General features: G+C 41.6%; 1 protein-coding gene and 1 non-coding gene across 2 annotated transcripts; both read right to left on the bottom strand.

Moving 5' to 3' along the window:
• Positions 1-3,915: 3,915 nt before the first annotated feature.
• On the bottom strand, positions 3,916-4,457 carry LOC118719438 (DNA-directed RNA polymerases I, II, and III subunit RPABC2-like). The gene has a single exon (XM_036438923.2). The coding sequence runs from the start codon at positions 4,380-4,382 to the stop codon at positions 3,999-4,001; it is 384 nt and encodes a 127-aa protein (XP_036294816.1). The 5' UTR covers positions 4,383-4,457; the 3' UTR covers positions 3,916-3,998.
• A 13,553-nt stretch (positions 4,458-18,010) lies between these two features.
• On the bottom strand, positions 18,011-18,082 carry TRNAQ-CUG. The gene has a single exon. It is a non-coding gene; the product is annotated as a tRNA-Gln (tRNA).
• Between the last annotated feature and the right edge of the window lie 204 nt (positions 18,083-18,286).

Genomic DNA, 18,286 nt, shown 5'->3' with positions numbered 1-18,286 from the left:
GAATGTCAGCCATGGCCAGATAGCTGAATTGGTTAGAGAATTGTTCTGATACACCGAAGTTGGGGTTTGATCCCCTGTCTGGACACATACAAGAATCAACCAATGAATGCATAAATAAGTAACAAATTGATGTCTCTCTCTCTCTCTCTCTAAAATCAATAAACTTAAAAAAAAATAGAGAATGTCACATTCCACAGGAGAAAATGGTTCCAGAAAATCATTCCTATCTTGTGGGTTCTTACAATATCACTAATAAAGATTTTTAAAGCCAAATGCTATGATTTAGATTATATCTCATCTGACATTTGCTTTGTGTATTAGATGGAATTAAGATAAGAGACAAATCTGGCTTGGGAGTGGAAAGGAATTCTTTTTCCCTTTCCTAAAATATTTGGATTGCACATAAATAATGTGCCTTGTAGCAAACAGAATGACATTTCAAATTTAGTCTTTTGATAAGAGACTGTTGATTTTTGTTGTTCCACTATTTCCACCCCATCCTGGAGATGGGCTGGAAATAGTGGATCCTAGTGATTTGTCTAAAGACATGTTAAAACCCCCACAATCTGATAGAAAATAACTTTGTTAAAATAAAGAATTAACAAAAACTAGATCTTCACGTATTTGTAAGATTTTAGGCATCATGGAGTGACTTTACAACTCCGCATATAGTCAGAATAGTTGCCTCTTTTCTTTTTTATTTTAATTCCTGATATGTTTTTAGCTATTTTTTTTTTAAAGCTATTTGTAGGTTTTCCCATATGTTTACCAGTTCTCTTGCTCACAATTGCTTTTGGCACCCACTCCTTCCTTCAGAGTTCGGTTTCTTTCTCCCTAAGTATGTGATTTAATAGCTTGTTCAGCAAGAACCTGTAAAAAATAAATTTTCAGTTTTTCATGTCTGGACATTTTTTTTTTCTTTTTCTAAGTAGAGGAACTAGGAGAAGAGGCCCACATGGACCCTGGGCTCAGGGCCGTTGGAGCAGTGTCACTGTCTGACTGTTTCATCAAGAGCACTGACTACTTTTCCCTGAGATTGTCAAATAAAAAATTAAAAATATGACAGCAGCTAACACAACAATAGCCATCTGGTGTGAATGAATCAAAATTATACCTATTTCTTTAGTCAGATCAGGAAAAAAAATATTTTTGTGTGTCACAGAATTTAGTAATTAGTTTATTTGGGTCGTGAGCTAAAATAATGTTTAAAATTGCTGACCTAGACTATCAGCTCTTCTATTCTCTCACTCAAGAAATTTCCAGGGGAGCTTGGCCAGTATGGCCCAGTGGTTGAGTATCGACCTATGAACTAGGAGGTTGAGGTTGAATTCCTGGTCCGGACACATACCCAGGTTTCGGGCTCGATCTCCAGTACGGGGCATGCAGGACACAGCCAATCAATGATTCTCTCTCATCATTGATGTTTCTCTCTCTCTCCCCCTCTCCCTTCCTCTTTAAAATCAATAAAAATATATATATATATTTTTAAAAAAGAAATTTCCAGGAGATCATTTGAGATCTTGCTCCCCAGCAGATATCATCAGTTTTGCTCAAATAAACTCATAAAAATTCTCTACAGGTTTGGATGTTTTAAAGAAAGTTATTTTTAAATTGCTTTAGATTGTTTCTAATATCTTGAATTTTGGAGATATATTTTTCCCATTTGTTGTTTCTACCTCTCCCTGTTTTCATCTCCCTCTTAGTGATGTCTTTCCTTATGTGGTTTGTAATTTTTTACTTTGAGCTTATCTGCAGTGGTGTTGTTTCCTGTGGGATTGTGTGCTGTGCATTTTGAAGGTGTTTTCAAATAGGTCAGTTTGACAGTTTGCTGCTGCCAAGACCATGCAGGTTCCACTAATTATGGGAAAGTTTTTATGTTGCATTTTTAGTTCAAGATCTCTGTATTATCCTGTTTTCCCGAAAATAAGACAGTGCCTTATATTAATTTTTGCTCCCAAAGATGCGCTAGGACTTATTTTCAGGGGATGTCTTATTTTTCCATGAAGAAAAATACAGTACACATGTATTGTTAAATGAAAATAAAGGAAATTTATTACTTGTATACGGTACAGTAGTACGGTAGTTGTCAACACAAACCAGACAAACTGTGAATCCTACTGTATCAAGAATTTACTCATTTATTCAATGACAATCATGTCATCATCTTCTGGAACATCATCATAACAATCCAATTCCTGAATTTCCTGGTGAATTTCTTGTGACTCCATTTTTTTCAGAATCAGTGGACCAAATCTCTCATGTTTAGCCTAGGGGGGGCCCTTATTTTTGGGGGGGATGTCTTCTATTCCACTCAGAAGGAAACCTGTAAGTAGGTCTTATTTTCGGAGGATGTCTTATTTTCGGGGAAACACGGTAGATGCCAAATTTTGTGTGTGTGTGTGTGTGTGTTGTGTGTGTTGTGTGTGGTGGTGTGTGTGTGTTGTGTGTGGTGGTGGTGGTGTGTGTGTTGTGTGTGTGTGTGGTGTGTTTGTGTATGTGTGTGTGTGTGGTGTGTTTGTGTATGTGTGTGGTATATGTGTGTTGTGTGTGTGTGTTGTGTGTTGTGTGTTGTGTGTGTGTTGTGTGTGTGTGTGTGTTGTGTGTGTGTGTGGTGTGTGTATGTGTGTGTGTGTGTGTGGTGGTATATGAATAAATTAGGCCTTTCATCTAGTGTATATAGGCACAGAATCAATAGAATGGACTTCAACGTTTTAAAATGCCTCATTTTTCTTAAAGTAGTTTTCAGTTCCATATTTCAATTTTGTTTCAAAGCAGTAAAAACTGAGCTCTTACTTTCACTCATTCGCCTTGTTGTAAAAAGTAGAGTGTGCTGTTTTAAATTAAGTCAACAGTTCAATAGTAAGGGGATTTTTTCATGCCTTCTCTATCAGCTGTTGCTGTTTTCTCCTCCGGAAGGAAAGGCACTGAGACCTGAAGAAAGGACTTCTTGTCTGTAATTTACAGACTTGACTGGGAAACACTGTGAATTACGCTTGCCCTGAATAGATTTTAATGATTCGCTGCTTGTTGGGGATTTAGAAACGATTGATTCCTGTTCTGCCCGAAGAGATGTTGCCTCTTTCTGCTGAGGGCTGGGTTTGGGTTTCCACTCTGCCTACAGGCAGACCATTGTCCACTTTTTAATCTAGGGTGCATGGAAATTTGCCTGAGGTCTGGCAGGCAAAGTTTTGATACAGAGTTACATATAGTTACACATCTTTTCCTCAAATGTTACCCAATTAGATCAAACATTCCAGAGAAATGAGAGATTTCTCTGTTATCAGATAATTAGAGGTCCGGAACACAAATTTGTGCACGGGTAGAGTCCCTCCGCCTGGCCGAGATCAAGGCCTATGAGAGGGCTGGCCATCTGGAGGGAAAGACCATGGGAGGTTGGCTGACTGCCCCCCCCCACCCCCATTGGGCCAATTGGGGGTTCGGCAGCTGGGGGGAGGGGCCGTGGGAGGTTGGCTGGCCTTGGGGGGAGGGGCTGCAGGAGATTGGCCAACTTGGGGCAGGGGTTGGCTGTGGAAATGCACTGACCACCAGGGGTCAGACGCTACCTTGAGCGTCTGACCCCTGGTGGGCAGTGCACATCATAGTGACTGGTCGACTGGTTGTTCCGGTTACCACATGTGTCAAACACAAGGCCCACGGGCCAAATCCGTCCAGCCAGGCCTTGCAATGTGGCCCGCACCGCGCTGTCATCACTGCACTCCGCTGCGTTTCCATCACAATGACAGTTTATGACTGTTCAGTAAACCATTCGGCCCACGATTTAGGCTGGATTTTAGATTTTGGCCCCTTCTCTGATTGAGTTCGACACCCCTATTCTAGTCATTCGGTTGAAACAGTCACTTTGGCTTTTATTTTTTATGTTATTTATTTATTTATTTATTTATTTATTTATTTATTGAAAGGTTAATAGTTTATTATTTACACGGGCAGAGTGTGGGAACAGGAGGTGGGGGGAGGCGCAGTTGGAAGATGAGTCCAGCTCAGTCCGTGATGATGAGCTCGTCTACCCCCCAGTCTTCATAGCTGCCGTCAGGCAGGAAGCTCCGGATGATGATGGGGATCTTTCGGGCCTTGAGCTCTTTCATAGCGATAAGCAAGGGATCTGTCTCCCCCTCCAGCTCCACCATCACGGCGGCACACATCGCGATCTGGAGTGCTCGGATGCCCAGCACGCGGGCTCGCTCATACTTGGTCATGTATGGTGTGGTGATCCACTTCTGGTTGGCCTGCGGTCGCTCTCCAGAGGGGAGGATCTCCACATTCTCCTGGCCCTCCTCCTCAGCATTCGCCAAGTCATCTTGTCCTTCATCCTCCTCCACATCATCAAAGTCGTCGCCATCAAAATTGTCCTCGTTGTCTGACATGACGCCCGCGCCCTGGCGACCGGGCTCCGCGCCCCACACCCGCGCAGAGACCCCGAAACGCGCGCCTCCACCTCGCCCAGCGCCAGGCGTCCTCTCCACTTTGGCTTTTATATATAGGTAGAAATGTTTGAGACCTGCACTATCTAATAAGGAAGTCACTAACCCATAAGTGACACTTGAAGTGTAATCAGTTCAGATTGAGATGTATTGTAAATGTAAGATACACTGTATGAAAAAAATGTAAAATGTCAATGATAATTATTATATACACTGAGTGGCCAGATTATTATGATCTCTGAACGCATAATAATCTTACCACTCAGTGTATATCCTATATAATAAAAGGCTAACATGCAAATTGTCCCCTTGACCAGGACTTCGACCAGCAGGCAGGCCAACCAACTGCCATGTCCCCTCCCCCTGGCCAGGCTGGCCAGAGCCCACCCATGCACAAATTCATGCACCGGGCCTCTAATACACACACACACACACATTAGAGGCCCAGTATGTGAAATTTGTGCATGGGGGAGGAGGGAGAAAGGGTGTCCTTCAGCCTGGCCTGCAACCTCTCCAATCTGGGACCCCTTGGGGAATAACTGGCAGTAAGACATCCCTCTCACAATCCAGAACTGCTGGCTCCTAACCACTCACCTGCCTGTCTGATTGCCCCAAACTGCTTCTGCCTGCCAGCTTGAGAGTCTCTAACTGCTCCCCTGCTGGCTTGATTGGCCCTAACCACCTCTGCCTTGGCCCCACACTCAGGATTCCCTCCTCCAGCCAACCACAGGCACCCAGGATCTGGCTTCCCTCCCTCTGGTCAACCATAGGCACCCAGGCTGGCTACATCCGCAGGGATGGTGGCAGGTGGCTTCACCTGGGCTGCAGCCACAAGTGCTGGCACCCAGGACTGCGGGTTGGCTACATCTCTGTCTCCTGGGTCACAGCCAGCCCCAGGTACTGGTGCCTGGGACTGCGGGGTGGAAGGCTTTTCCATTTACCAGGCTGTAGCCAGCCGCAGGTGCTGGCACCTGGGCCGCAGGCAGCGGCTTCTCCGTTTTCCCTAGGATGCAGTGTGGGTGACTTCTCCAGCTGTTTGTGGCCTAGGATCATAAGGCAGGCGGCTTCTTTGTCTCCCGGGCTTCAGCCAGCCTCAGGTGCTGGTGCCAGACTTCTTCAACTCCCACAGGTTTGGAGTAGCTGGGGGGAAGGGCTGCTGCCATCTTTTCAGGTTAATTTGCATATTCACTCCTGATTGGATGGTGGGTGTAGTGGAGGTATGGTCAATTTGCATCTTTCTCTTTTATTACTGTAGATATATACACTGAGTGGCCAGATTATTATGCATTCAGAGATCATAATAATCTGGCCATTCAGGATAGATTATGTGTTGAAATGACAAAGTTTTGGATATATGTTGTATTAAATGATTTATGTTAATATTGCCTGTTTCTTTTTAGTTTTTAAAAAATGTGACTAACTAGAAATTTTGAAATTACTTATGTCTCTCTTATTTCTATTGGAGAGCGCTGCTACAGTCCTATGAACAGAGAACCCCAAAAGTACTCTAATAAGAACATCTGTCATTTTCCCCTGTACTTTTCATCCACCATTTTTTTTACAATGTCATAAATTTTGGTGTGAGGTAATGCTGTACCACTGCAATGCACATAAATGTACAGGGTGAGTCTCACATGGGTGAGGTTTTAATGGTAGCATAAAAGGTGAAAGTTGAATATAGTCAAAATTACCCTTGAAAATCTCTTAGGAAGGCCTCAGGATGTCCCTGACACCTGTCTTTGATTAAGTTCGACCAGACCATTTTTTGTCTACTATTAGGGTGGATCCTTTTTTCTTCAGTGAGACAAGTTGACCTAGTTGGTTTGTTTTTTGGTGCCACATCATGGGGGGGGGGGGGGAGTCATAATGAAGCATAATTATATTTGGTGGGTGGGGTTGGGACTTTGGGGACATATGAATTGGTGAGTGGAGATGTCACAGGTTGTGACCTCCAGAAAGCAGACAACTGAATGCGTTTAGCATTGGGGACATTTATTTTTTTAAATGCTATTGGCATCAAGACCACTGGGAGTGAGTGGTGGAAAGCGGGAATGAGTACAGAAAAATGTTGAGTTGTACTGCAGGCACAGATACAGCCTCAATCAGCCCTAGAGGAAGCTCTGGACCAAAAATGTTCCTAAAGAACTGTCCCAACAGTAAACTGAAATGACTAAGCCTTAACACCCCAACTTCAATGATATGGGCTGCCCTGGAAAGGGTATAACTATGGATGAGGTGGCTCTGCAATTCCTGGAAGGCTGACAGCTGAAGGCTGTCTCTAAGCAACACTACCACAGCTGGGGCAACGGGTCCTTCCTTGGAAGGAGATTCACACAGTGCATTTAAGGTGTCACCATAGAGATTGTTTTTCTTTACTACCCAGCATCCATTTCACCCTTCAAAACTGAACACTGAATGCCTTCTGAGAAATTACTTCTTTCACAGCAGGGGCCTTCTTTTATTAAAATATATTTTTATTGATTTCAGATAGGAAGGAAGAGAGAGAGAGAAACATCAATGATGAGAGGGAATCATTAACTGCCTCCTACACGCCCCCTACTGGGGATTGAGACTGCAACTGGAGCATGTCCTATTGACTGGAATAGCACCTTGGACCCTTTAGCCTACAGGCCGATGCTCTATCCACTGAGCTAAACCAACTAGGGCTCGGGCCTTCTTTATGGGATAGTAAATTATATGCCCTGCCCTTCTTCTGAAGTTCAAGATCAACTGAAGTCTCTTTCCATGAACTTTTGAATTTTGAACAAAATGAAAGAAGGATGAAAAAAAGGTTCACACTTTCACACTACAGGATGGAGTCATACTTGTCCTAGTTCCAGCTCTGTTTTCTGCACATCCATATCTATTCTGTGAGCTGTTCAATATACCTCTAATTAATGCTTGCCTTTATTTTGATGAATTTAGCCAATTTCTTCTGTTTGCAACCAAATAACCCTAATTAATGCTGGCTCCATCACATTGAAGTATATGATCTTGAATAAGTATCTCTGAGTCTTGGTTTTCTCACCTGCAATTTAGTACAATAAAATCTACCTTGCAGGGCAGAACCAGGGTAAGAGATAGTGTATTGGACCAGAATTGTAATGAATAGTCTAAGCCTTAGGGGTTATAAAACAAATGAGAGGGTGAAAAGGGGGGGAAATATGTAATACTTTCAACAATAAGATTTAAAATAAATAAGATTAATGAGGACTATCTCTGGCCCTACAGTTTATAATGTCAAATGCCATATCTGGTAAACATGGGAACATGGGAAATACCACATTTCTCTTTTTGGACTGGGCTTCATGCTGCCTCTGCTATACTGCTCTTCTCTGAAGGGCAGAGGGGGTGACACCATTCCTGACACTGCAGCATAAATTAATGTAATGAGGAAGGAGATAAGTAATTTGTCTTCCAAGGAAAGTTGGACCAACAGACAATTAGATGGAAAGTTACAAAAAATAAAATATGTCTGCCCTGACTGCTGTGGCTCAGTTGGTTGGAACATCATTTCTTATACCAAAAAATGGCAGATTCAATTCCTTGGCAGGGCACATACTCAGGTCGAGGGTTCGATCTCCTGTTATGGCACCTGCAGGAGGAACCTTTATTGGTTTCTCTTTCTCTCTCTCTCCCACTCTATCTCAAAAATAAATAAATAAAATCTGTCCAAGGGAGTTTATAGAAAAATCCTTTTAAAAAGCTAATGTTGGATCCCTAGCCAGTTTGGCTCAGTGGACAAAGCATCGGCCCACAGATTGAAGGGTCCTAGGTTCAATTCCAGTCAAGGGCATGTACCTTGGTTGCAAGTTCAATCCCTGGCGCTGGTCAGGGCATATGTGGAAGGCAGCCAATCAATGTGTTCCTCTCTCTCTCTCTCTCTCTCTCTTGCTATTGTTATAAATCATAATGAAAATATCTGTGTTTTCTGAGGAACCGCTGCTGTAGAGCCTAAGACCATTGGAAAAGACAGATATTTACATTACAATTCATTAACAGTAGCAAAATTACAGATGTGAAGTAGCAACAAAAATAATTTTATGTTTGGGGGTCACCACAACATGAGGAACTGTATTAAAGGATCTTGGCATTAAAAAGGTTGAGAACTACTGTCATAGGGGTTGTCATTTCTGGGATGTGGATGAAAATGAACAAGTTAACTTTGGTCTAGAAAGTGAGCCAACCTACAGAAATTCTGGGAGGCTGTCAGGAAATAGGCAAATCACCCCAGAATGACAGGAATCCTGAGAAGACAATCTTGTGCCACTATCTACCCTTTTTCCTGACCTTCTGTTTCCTGTTTTGTTTTGTTGGTGTGTGTGTGTGTGTGTGTGTGTGTGTGTGTGTGTGTGTGTGTGTTTGTTGTTGTTAATCATCCCCCAAGGATATTTTTTCCATTAATTTTTAGAGAGAGTATAAGGGAGGGTAAAAGGAGAAAAAGAGAGAGAGAGAGAGAGAGAGAGAGAGAGAGAGAGAGAGAGAGAGAGAGAGAGGAATCGGTTGCCTCCCACAGGAGCCCTGATTAGGTGACTAGGGTGGGGATGGAACCTGCAGCCCAGGTGTGTGCCCTTGGCTGGGAATTGTACTCAAGACCCTTCAGTGTGAGGGCTGCCGCTCTAATCATTTAGAAACACCGCCCAGGGCTGTTTCCTGTTTTTATCCACTTTTTCAAAAAACAGATCCAGTTTTTTTTTTTTTTTTTTTAAATTTTGTGCATGCATTAAGATATACATAACACCTGGCCCATGTGGCTTAGTTCGTTGAGCCTTGTCCTATGCAACAGGAGGTCACTGATTTGATTCCCAGTCAGGGCACATGCCTGGGTTCCGGGTTGTGGGTGTGCAAGAGGTGGCCAATAGATTTTCTAACTCTCTTTCCCTCTCCCTTCCTCTTTCTGAAATGGATAAAAAAAATTTTTAATAAAAATACATAATATAAACCATTTTCATTGGTTCAGTGACATAAAATTTATTCATGATGTGCAACCATCACCACTATACATTTGCAGAATTTTTAAATCATTCTAAATGGAAACTCTGTACCCATTAAATAATAGCTCTCCATTCCTTTGTACTTTCTGTCTCAGAATTTACTCATTCTAGGGACCTCATATAAGTGAAATCATACAGTATTTGTCTTTTTGTACCAGGCTTATTTCACTTAGCAGAATGTTTTCAAGGTTCACCATGATGTAGCATGTATCAGAATTTCATTTCTTAAGGCTGACTGATATTCCATTGTATGTATATACCACATTTTGTTTATCTATTCATCTGTTGATGAAACGTGTATTTTCCCTCTTTTGGTTACTTATTTCATGTCTTTAAAAAAATATATTCCCCTAGCCAATGTGGCTCAGTAGACTATTTGGCTTTTCCAGCTTTCTTTTCTTTTTCTTTTTTTTTAATTTAAATTATTTATTGTTTAAAATATTACATAAGCCTTCTTTTCCCTCATTGACCTTTCCACTGCCACCCCCTAACCCCCAGCATATGCCCTCACCACTTCACTGTGTCCATTGGTCATGCTCATATGCATGCATACAGTCCTCTGGCTGATCTCTTATCCCTTCACCCCCTGCCTTCCCTCATAGGTTGGACAGTCTATTCAATGCTTCTATGACTCTGGTTCTATTTTTGTTCATCAGTTTATGTTGTTCAATTTATGCAGAACATTTCCATACAATATTTTTTTGTAGCTATTTTACTTTTTATTTCCTCTTGATTCTTGCATATGGTGTTGATTTTCTCATCCATTCAGTTTATGAACTATATGACCCTTATTTTGAGTTCTTTTTCTGACATATTGCATACCTCCATTTATTTAGTTCCCTTTCTGGTGATTTCTCCTTTTCTTTCCTTTTGGGGTTGTTCTTCTGTGTCCCCATTTCTGCTCTCACCAAAGGATCTAGATGTTGAGTCACTTGGGGCCTGTTGCTGCAGCAGTAGGCTTGATGGTGGGTTGCATGGTGGTGATGGCAGCTGCTCCTTGGGCGGTCTTGAGTGGCAGATGCTCATCAGGCAGTCATGGGCAGCAATTGTTCCATGGGCAGTGGCTGTTTCACATGTGGTTGCAGTGGCTGCTGCTGGCATGGCTTTTCGTGCAATCACTGCTGTGGCTGCTCCTTGGGCAGTCATTAAAGTGAAGGTTTCCAGATACTCCAGCCCTATTTTATTATGTTCTTATGTCTTTGATGAGGAATTAAGGACTCCAACCAAGGCTACAGAAGACACTGAGAGTTGTCTGGAAGAAGGCACTAGCCAGTGTCTTGGAGCTGATCATTAGCCCAGTTTACTTAAGACCAGGTTTACTTCAATCACCCCTCATTCCACAAATGTTTGATGGCTCCTCCAAAGTGTTTAGAAGCATGCTAGTGAGTATTCCATGGAAAAAGAGTTCTGTGGTCTGATGAATCTGGTAAATGCTGTTTTAACACAGTTAAAAAATAAAGATTTCTTCAAAGCGGAAGAGCTAGTCTTTAAAGTGGCAATATGCTAAGTGTCAAGGTAAAGTAGGTCCAAATCTGCAAGACTGTTTTTTATCCTCATCTGAGGATATGTTTATTCATTTGAGAGAGAGAGAAGGGAGAGACAGAAAGAAACAATGTGAGAGAGAAACATCAATTGGTTGCCTTCTCATATGCACCATGACTATGGATTGAACTTGAAACCTGTTAGTGTGTACTGGAGGATGCCGCAACCAACTGAGCCACCTGACCAGGGCTGTAAGAATTTCAACTGAGTCACCTGGCCAGGACTGTAAGAATTTTTATGAGTTTATTTGAGTGAAACTGAGACCAACAGCCAGGAAACAACATCTCACTGGATTGAGAAAATGGTCTAGAAAATAGCTGTTTTACACTTTATTTTATACATTAGAATCAAATGAGAAGCTGTAAGGGGACTACAAGAAATCCATTGGTGATAGGGTAGGGAGGCAGGATAAAACATAAGGTGGAAATCTATGAGATTGGATAAAAAGTAAAAGTCACACTTCTTTTACATTGTTGGGCATAGGATAGTTAACAATGAACACTTACAGCACAGAGATGGTATGTGGAAGAAAGAGATAACAATGAGGGATTCTCTGGTCTCTTGCACCTGTTTTGCCCTCAGAGGTCTAGAAAAAGATTACCCTGACATTGCAAAAGTATGTTATCATAGATACACTAAAAGATAATAGATATGCTCAGCTAAGGTAAAGATTGACCTTTGTCAAAGTAGATAACCAGCTGAGGAAATGGCTACTTGCCATGACTCACCTTTAGTGAGGAAGTTTTAATTTCAGACCATCCTATGTAGTTACTTTGGTCTCTTGAGTTTGTAAGGCTTCCCATGCATGCCTCCCCTGTGCTTGTCAGGTTTAGTATGTTGCCCCCGTTTTGTCCCATGAGACAGGATAGGAAGCCAGGACTAGTGGAATAAGGAAACTAAGATAGATAGTTAAACGTCCAAGCAGTTTATAGTCATTTAGTTAGAAAATTGCAAAATCCTATCTTCCCTGAACCAAGAACACTTATGAGTGGCATTTGGGAACATCTGCATAAAACTGATGAATATTCTATTGAGATCCTCCCTTAAGATCTCTCTTAAATTCCCAGCCTTTAAAACCCTTGGAAAAAAAAAAAAAAAGTTCCAGTATCTACTCTCCCTCCCAGGAGCACTCCCTCACTTTTCCCTTCCGCCTCTCCTCCCCCGACAGGCATAAATCCCTTAAACACTAAAGGACCCCCAAAGCTAGCAACCAGGAAGCAATAGGCAGCAGCAATTCCTCTTGGGCTAACCTTCTGACCTTGTCTCTAAGGCTCCCTTTTTTTCTGACTTTAAAAATATGTTTTTATTTTAGAGTGAGAGGAAGGGAGAGGGAGAGAGATAGAAATATCGATTGGCTGCCTCCTGCATGCCCTCTACCAGGGATCAAACCCAAAACCTGGGCATGTGTCCTGACTGGGAATCCAACCAGCGTCAAACCGTGACTTCTTGGTGCATGGAACAGCACTCAACCAACTGAGCAATACCAGCCGGGCTTTTCTGACTTCTCAGGGAGCCAAAGCTAGGTTCATTCCCTTACCTAGTCCCTCTCCTGTTGCTTCTTCTGTTCTAGGCCCTTTCTTGTTTCATTGTCTCCAGCTTTAATAAATGTCCTCTAAAAATCACTTGATCTTTTTTTGTGATGTCTTTCCCTCAAGAACCCACATACTATTGGCTGGCTATAGACAGTAACACATAAGGGAACTTCTAAGGGGGTGGGGAGAGAAGATGTGTAGTTCTCAATTTATTTTGACAATGCAATCTTTCTTTTGAGGAACTCTATTGATATTCTCAGAATGATACCATTATAATTAACTGGTTATTAATAGCAGGAAAGGAGCAAAGGGAAGGTATCAATAAAATATCATAGCTTATCATTTGGAAAGCTTTACCAGGAAGCTAAAGTTTTACACTCAGCTACCACAGATTGCTGGGGGAAGGGACCAGGCAGGGAGGAGTATAGACTCAAGTCCAGTAAAGTTGAGGTGACATAGGGAAGGTACTTACTTGTCAGTCACACCAGGGAACAGGTCATTGGCCATAATGGGCATGGTTACTGCAAGAGTGGGTAAATTTGGGATCCTTAATTCCCTGAACAAAGAAGCTCCCTCTCTTCTGCTATTGGTTTCTCTTGGTTCCCCTTATGCACTTGGGACTCTTCTTGGTCAGGGTGAGCTCTCCTGTATTCATTCACATGGCCCATTAGTTGTCTATTGCTGCTGTAACAAATGACCAAAACTTGGTGATGTGGCTCTCACTGAGCTAAAATGGACACAGTGGACTAATGGGCTATAACTGGACCCAGCTGGAACATAGCCTGGAAAGTCTGGACACTGGCCTTGCTTTTAGTTTTACCGAAATCCCAGCTATACTTCTATAACTGGAATGGGACATTGGAAACCCAGGGATATAGTTCCACACAACTAAAAATCACTCATCCTGCCATGTGAATCTCAGAAAATTATTTTTCTCAAGATATAGTAAGGATCCTGCCCCCAGCACTCAGTGGGGAAGAGAACACCCAAATCTCTCAGATAACAAGAACATACATTGAGAAACAATGACTTAAGGGAAAAGGTTAATAATTATTCTTCTGGCATTTTTGGCCTTGCTCAACATGTTCTTATCATCTAATTTCCTTCATTTCCCAAAATGAATTTCCTTCCTTGTATCTCCCTTCAGGGGTCAATGCTAGTTCCTCCTCCTCCTCTAGGGAGTTCTTTCTAATTCTTTGTCTCTCTGAACTGTGGCACTCATCACCAGAACTTACAGTGTTTACCCCTTCAGAACGGTCTAGTTATTGATATTCTTCTTTTCTTGGGCCCACATTGTGTACCCACCTGAATAGTGCTAGGGCTGTGTAGTGCAAACTGATGGTGCTAATATTTAACTGCTTGAATAATATTATACTTATTTTCCAATGTGGATAATTGTTCACTCTTAGACAAACCTTCTATTGCGTTATACTGTCGCAGAAAGCATTGAAAATGGTGCTGTATTAGTTGTCTAATGCTGCTGTAACAAATGACCATAAACTTGGTAATGTGGGTCTCACTGAGCTAAACTTAAGGGTGATGTTCCTTCTGGGGGCCTTAAGGAAAAATCCATTTCCTTGCCTTTTCCTTTTTCTAGAAGTCCTTGCATTCCCAGGCTCCAGGCCCCTTTCCTCTATCTTCAAAGCCACAAGTGCTAGTTAAAGGACAAAATTCAATTTTAAAATCTAATTGGTTTTATATTAAGCAATTCACGAGTCAGGCAGCATCTCATCTAGCAACTAGAAGGGAGCTTTAAGAGGTTGTTCAAACTGAAAGATTTTTATAGGCAGAAGGGCTATTATCAGCAAAAGCAAAGGAAGGATTATTTTGTTCAGCCTATGTGCCACAGTGTTTGAGTGTTGACCTATGAACCAGGAAGTTTTGATTCTGGGTCAGAGCACGGACCTGGGTTTCTTTTGGGCTTGGTTCCCAGTAGAGAGTTTGTAGGAGGCAGCCGGTCAATGATTCTCTCTCACCATTGATTTTTCTACCTCTCTCTGTCTCTCCTTCCTCTCTGAAATAAATACAAACATACCTATATATATGAATATTTTTAGGTCAGGTCACATTCTTTCGACCAAGGAAATGGAAGAGGTCCTATCATGTAGATTACCTACCTCACTGGTATTTGTGATAAGGATATTCCAGACTCACTGATTTAAAATTCTATTCCTGGGAGAGGCAGAAACTGCAATTAGATTAGTAAGTTTTGGTTTGGTGACCTGGCTTAGAAAAACTGACTCCATTTGGGCCCATTGTTTCTTTAATTTATTAAATAACTATATGATCCATTTTAATTTTTTTATTTTCTAAAATATATTTTTATTGCCCTAGCCAGTTTGGCTTAATGGATAGAATGTTGGCCTGTGGACTGAAGGATACTGGGTTCAGTTCTAGTCAAAGGCATGCACCTAGGCTGCAAGCTCGATCCCTGGCCCTGGTGGCGCCCATGTTGAAGGCAACCAATTGATGTGTTGCTCTCACATCAATGTTTCTCTCTCTGTGTCTCCCCCGCCTCCCTTCCACTCTCTCTAAAAAAAATGGACAGCGAAACCGGTTTGGCTCAGTGGGTAGAGTATTGGACTGTGGACTGAAGGGTCCCAGGTTCGAGGTTCCGGTCAAGGGCATGTACCTTAGTTGTGGGCACATCCCCAGGAGGGGGTGTGCAAGAGGCAGCTGATCGATGATTCTCTCTCATCGATGTTTCTAACTCTCTATCCCTCTCTCTTCCTCTTTGTAAAAAATCAATAAAATATATTAAAAAAATAATTAAAAAATGGACAAATATCCTTGGGTGAGGATTAACTGATATATATATATATATATATATATATATATATATATATATATATCTCCTTGGGTGAGGATTAACTGATTATATATATATATATATATATATATATATACACACACACACACACACACACACACACACACATATATATATATACATACACACACACACACACACACACACACACCCTTGGGTGAGGATTAACATATATATGTGTGTGTGTGTGTGTGTGTGTGTGTGTATGTATGTATATATATATACATTTCAGAAAAGAAGGGAGAGGGAGAGAGAGATTGAAACATCAATGATGAGCAATGACCTGCAAGTTGAAAGGTACCCAGTTTGATTCCTGTCAAGAACACTTGCTTGGGTTGTGGGCTCGATCCCCAGTAAGGAGCGTACAGGAGGCAGCTGATCAATGATTCTCTCTCATTATTGATGTTTCTCTCTCCCTCTCCCTTCCTCTCTGAAATCAATAAAAAAAAAAAAATATTTTTTTTTTTTAAAAAAAGAAAAGAAACATCAATTATGAGAATCATTGACTGGCTCCCATCTGCATGCCCCCTACTGGGGATTGAACAGCAACCTGGGCATGTGCCCTGACCATGCCTGGGAGTCAAATCATGGCCTCCTGGTTCATAGGTCCATGCTCAACCACTGAGCCACACCAATGGGGCCTTTCTTTCTTTCTTTCTTTCTTTCTTTCTTTCTTTTCTTTCTTTCTTCCTTCCTTCTTCTTCCTTCCTTCTTTCTTTTTTCTTTCTTTCTTTCTTCTTTCTTTCTTTCTTTCTTTCTTTCTTTCTTTCCCTTCCTTCCTTCCTTCCTTCCTCCCCCCCCCCCATTCTTACTTTCTTTTAAATAAGACTATTAACTTAAAAAAAAAAGAATTTTTTTTAAAGGCCAATGTGTGAGGAAATAAGCCTTTATTTGAGATCCAAAAGAATAGCTATCAGGGAAGGTGATTCAGAAAGAAACCCAAATAGGGTTTTGATTAGGAGGTGAAGGCAAGTGATATTTATGAGAAAGGGGAAGGGAATAATTATTTGAATAGAAGGAAGGAATTTCTATAGGTGCATGAGTACTAACATAATTATGCTAATTCTAAAGAATATCCTTAATTTTCAGTCCAGTGTTCATTGTCTACTTTCCCGTTAGCTTTACAAACAGTTGTTTGGAATACAGTGCTGCTTTAGGCCCAATCCAAAGGTTATTTTGACCAGTTTTACTATCCCAAAGGTTGAGGAGTTACACATGTAAGGTAGTTCCTCTGGGACGACAGCTCTGACTCCATTTTGAAGTGGCTCTGTTTATTATTTTTTATAAGGCCTTTTCACATTTCTCACATCACTCTGACCTCTTCTGCCTTCATTTTCCACTTTTAAGGACCCTTGTGACAATATCAGGCCCAAATGGAGAATCAGCATAATCCCACTATTTTAAAATCAGTTGATTTGCCCTGGCCAGGTGGTTCAGCTGGTTGGAGCAAAAGCGCATCATAAAGGTTTTGGGTTTGATTTCTGGTCAGGGCATGTATCTAGGTTGCAGGTTCAAGCCCAGGTCAGGGGAGAAGGGGTGTATGTGAGGCAATCAATCTATGTTTCTCTCTCCCTCTCTTTCCCTCCCTTCCTCTCTCTAAACATATCCTCCAGCAAGGATTACAAAATCAGTTTATTTGCAACCTTAATTTTCCTTTGATTTGCCCCCAGTTCCCAGGGATTGGGAAGAGAACATTTTTAGGGAGCCATCATTCTGCTTATTAGCCATCACCCTTTTTCAAAAGTCTAAATTGAGGATTTGCATATAGGTGATATGGGCAGGGGGAGAGGGCAATAAATGGGAAAAGTTTTGGGAATAACAACTCTAAATATAGAGAGACCCCTGCTGCATGATCTTTGGCAAATCACTTATCTTAGTATCCACATTTCTGCTAAAATGGAAATTGCCATCTTTGGTCTGCATCAAATGACTTAATTATGTAAATGACTTTAACTTACAGCAGTGATTTTCAACTTTTTTCATTTCATGGCATACAGAAATTACTAAAATTCTACAGCAAGCCCGTAGAAACTATTATATATTTTTGCCAATCTGACAAAAAATATTAGGCATAATTTTGATTCATTCAAATCAGATTGTTATTGTTGCGTTGGCTGTTGTCATTTTAAAATTTGACAATCTAAGGGAGAAGAGGTCAGTGCCCCTTACTATAGTCAGGTATTGCACATTTTAAAAATTCTTGCAGCACACCAGTTTGCCTGGCACTCTGGTTGAAAATCGCTGGCTTAGAGGATGTAGCTCAAGAAGTTCTTGATGAATCTTGATATGGAGGGTGGGCGAAATTCTCTGAATGACATCTGTAAATAGTGGGAGAGACTATGGAGGAAAGATGTGAGTGAAAAGAGCTTGCTCTTGAATAAACTTGGGAGGTTGAAAGTTCTAGAAAAAAGGAATCAAATTAATCCAAGCTTTTCAATTAAGTTTTGAGGGAAAGGACCCAGGTTTTAAAAAAGGGAGAAGTGAATAAGTTGTTTAGGCGGCACCCAGGTGACAGAAAGTACAGGATTGAAGGGGTACCTTTGTGAGATCTCTGTAGGCAAAAGGTTAAATTTTATGAAACTCCCTTTAAAGATATATCGTAGTCACAACAATGATCACTCAGTGAATAAATAGAAGAACTAAAAGTGCCGGCCAGAAAAGTCTAAATGGTACAGGTTCCACCGAGATTTGAACTCGGATCGCTGGATTCAGAGTCCAGAGTGCTAACCATTACACCATGGAACCACCACACGTACAGAAGGCTTCCTCCGGCTGTCTAATTACCCCTCCCCCATCCGCGAAGCCACCACGAAGAAGGAAAAATGACCTATTCAAGCAAGGAGGTGCGGGAAATGAGGGAGGGGACACTGAGAGTACGGTGAGCGGCTGAAAGCAGTGGAATCAGCTAGGAGTCCAGGGCTGCTTCTCCTTGGAGCTTCCAGGAGAGGG

This window comes from Pipistrellus kuhlii, unplaced genomic scaffold, assembly GCF_014108245.1.
Source record: "Pipistrellus kuhlii isolate mPipKuh1 unplaced genomic scaffold, mPipKuh1.p scaffold_m20_p_1, whole genome shotgun sequence".
In the NCBI taxonomy this organism is placed as follows: Eukaryota; Metazoa; Chordata; class Mammalia; order Chiroptera; family Vespertilionidae; genus Pipistrellus; species Pipistrellus kuhlii.
Note: the sequence above shows the minus strand (reverse complement) of the source record. Positions and strands in the feature narration are given on the sequence as shown.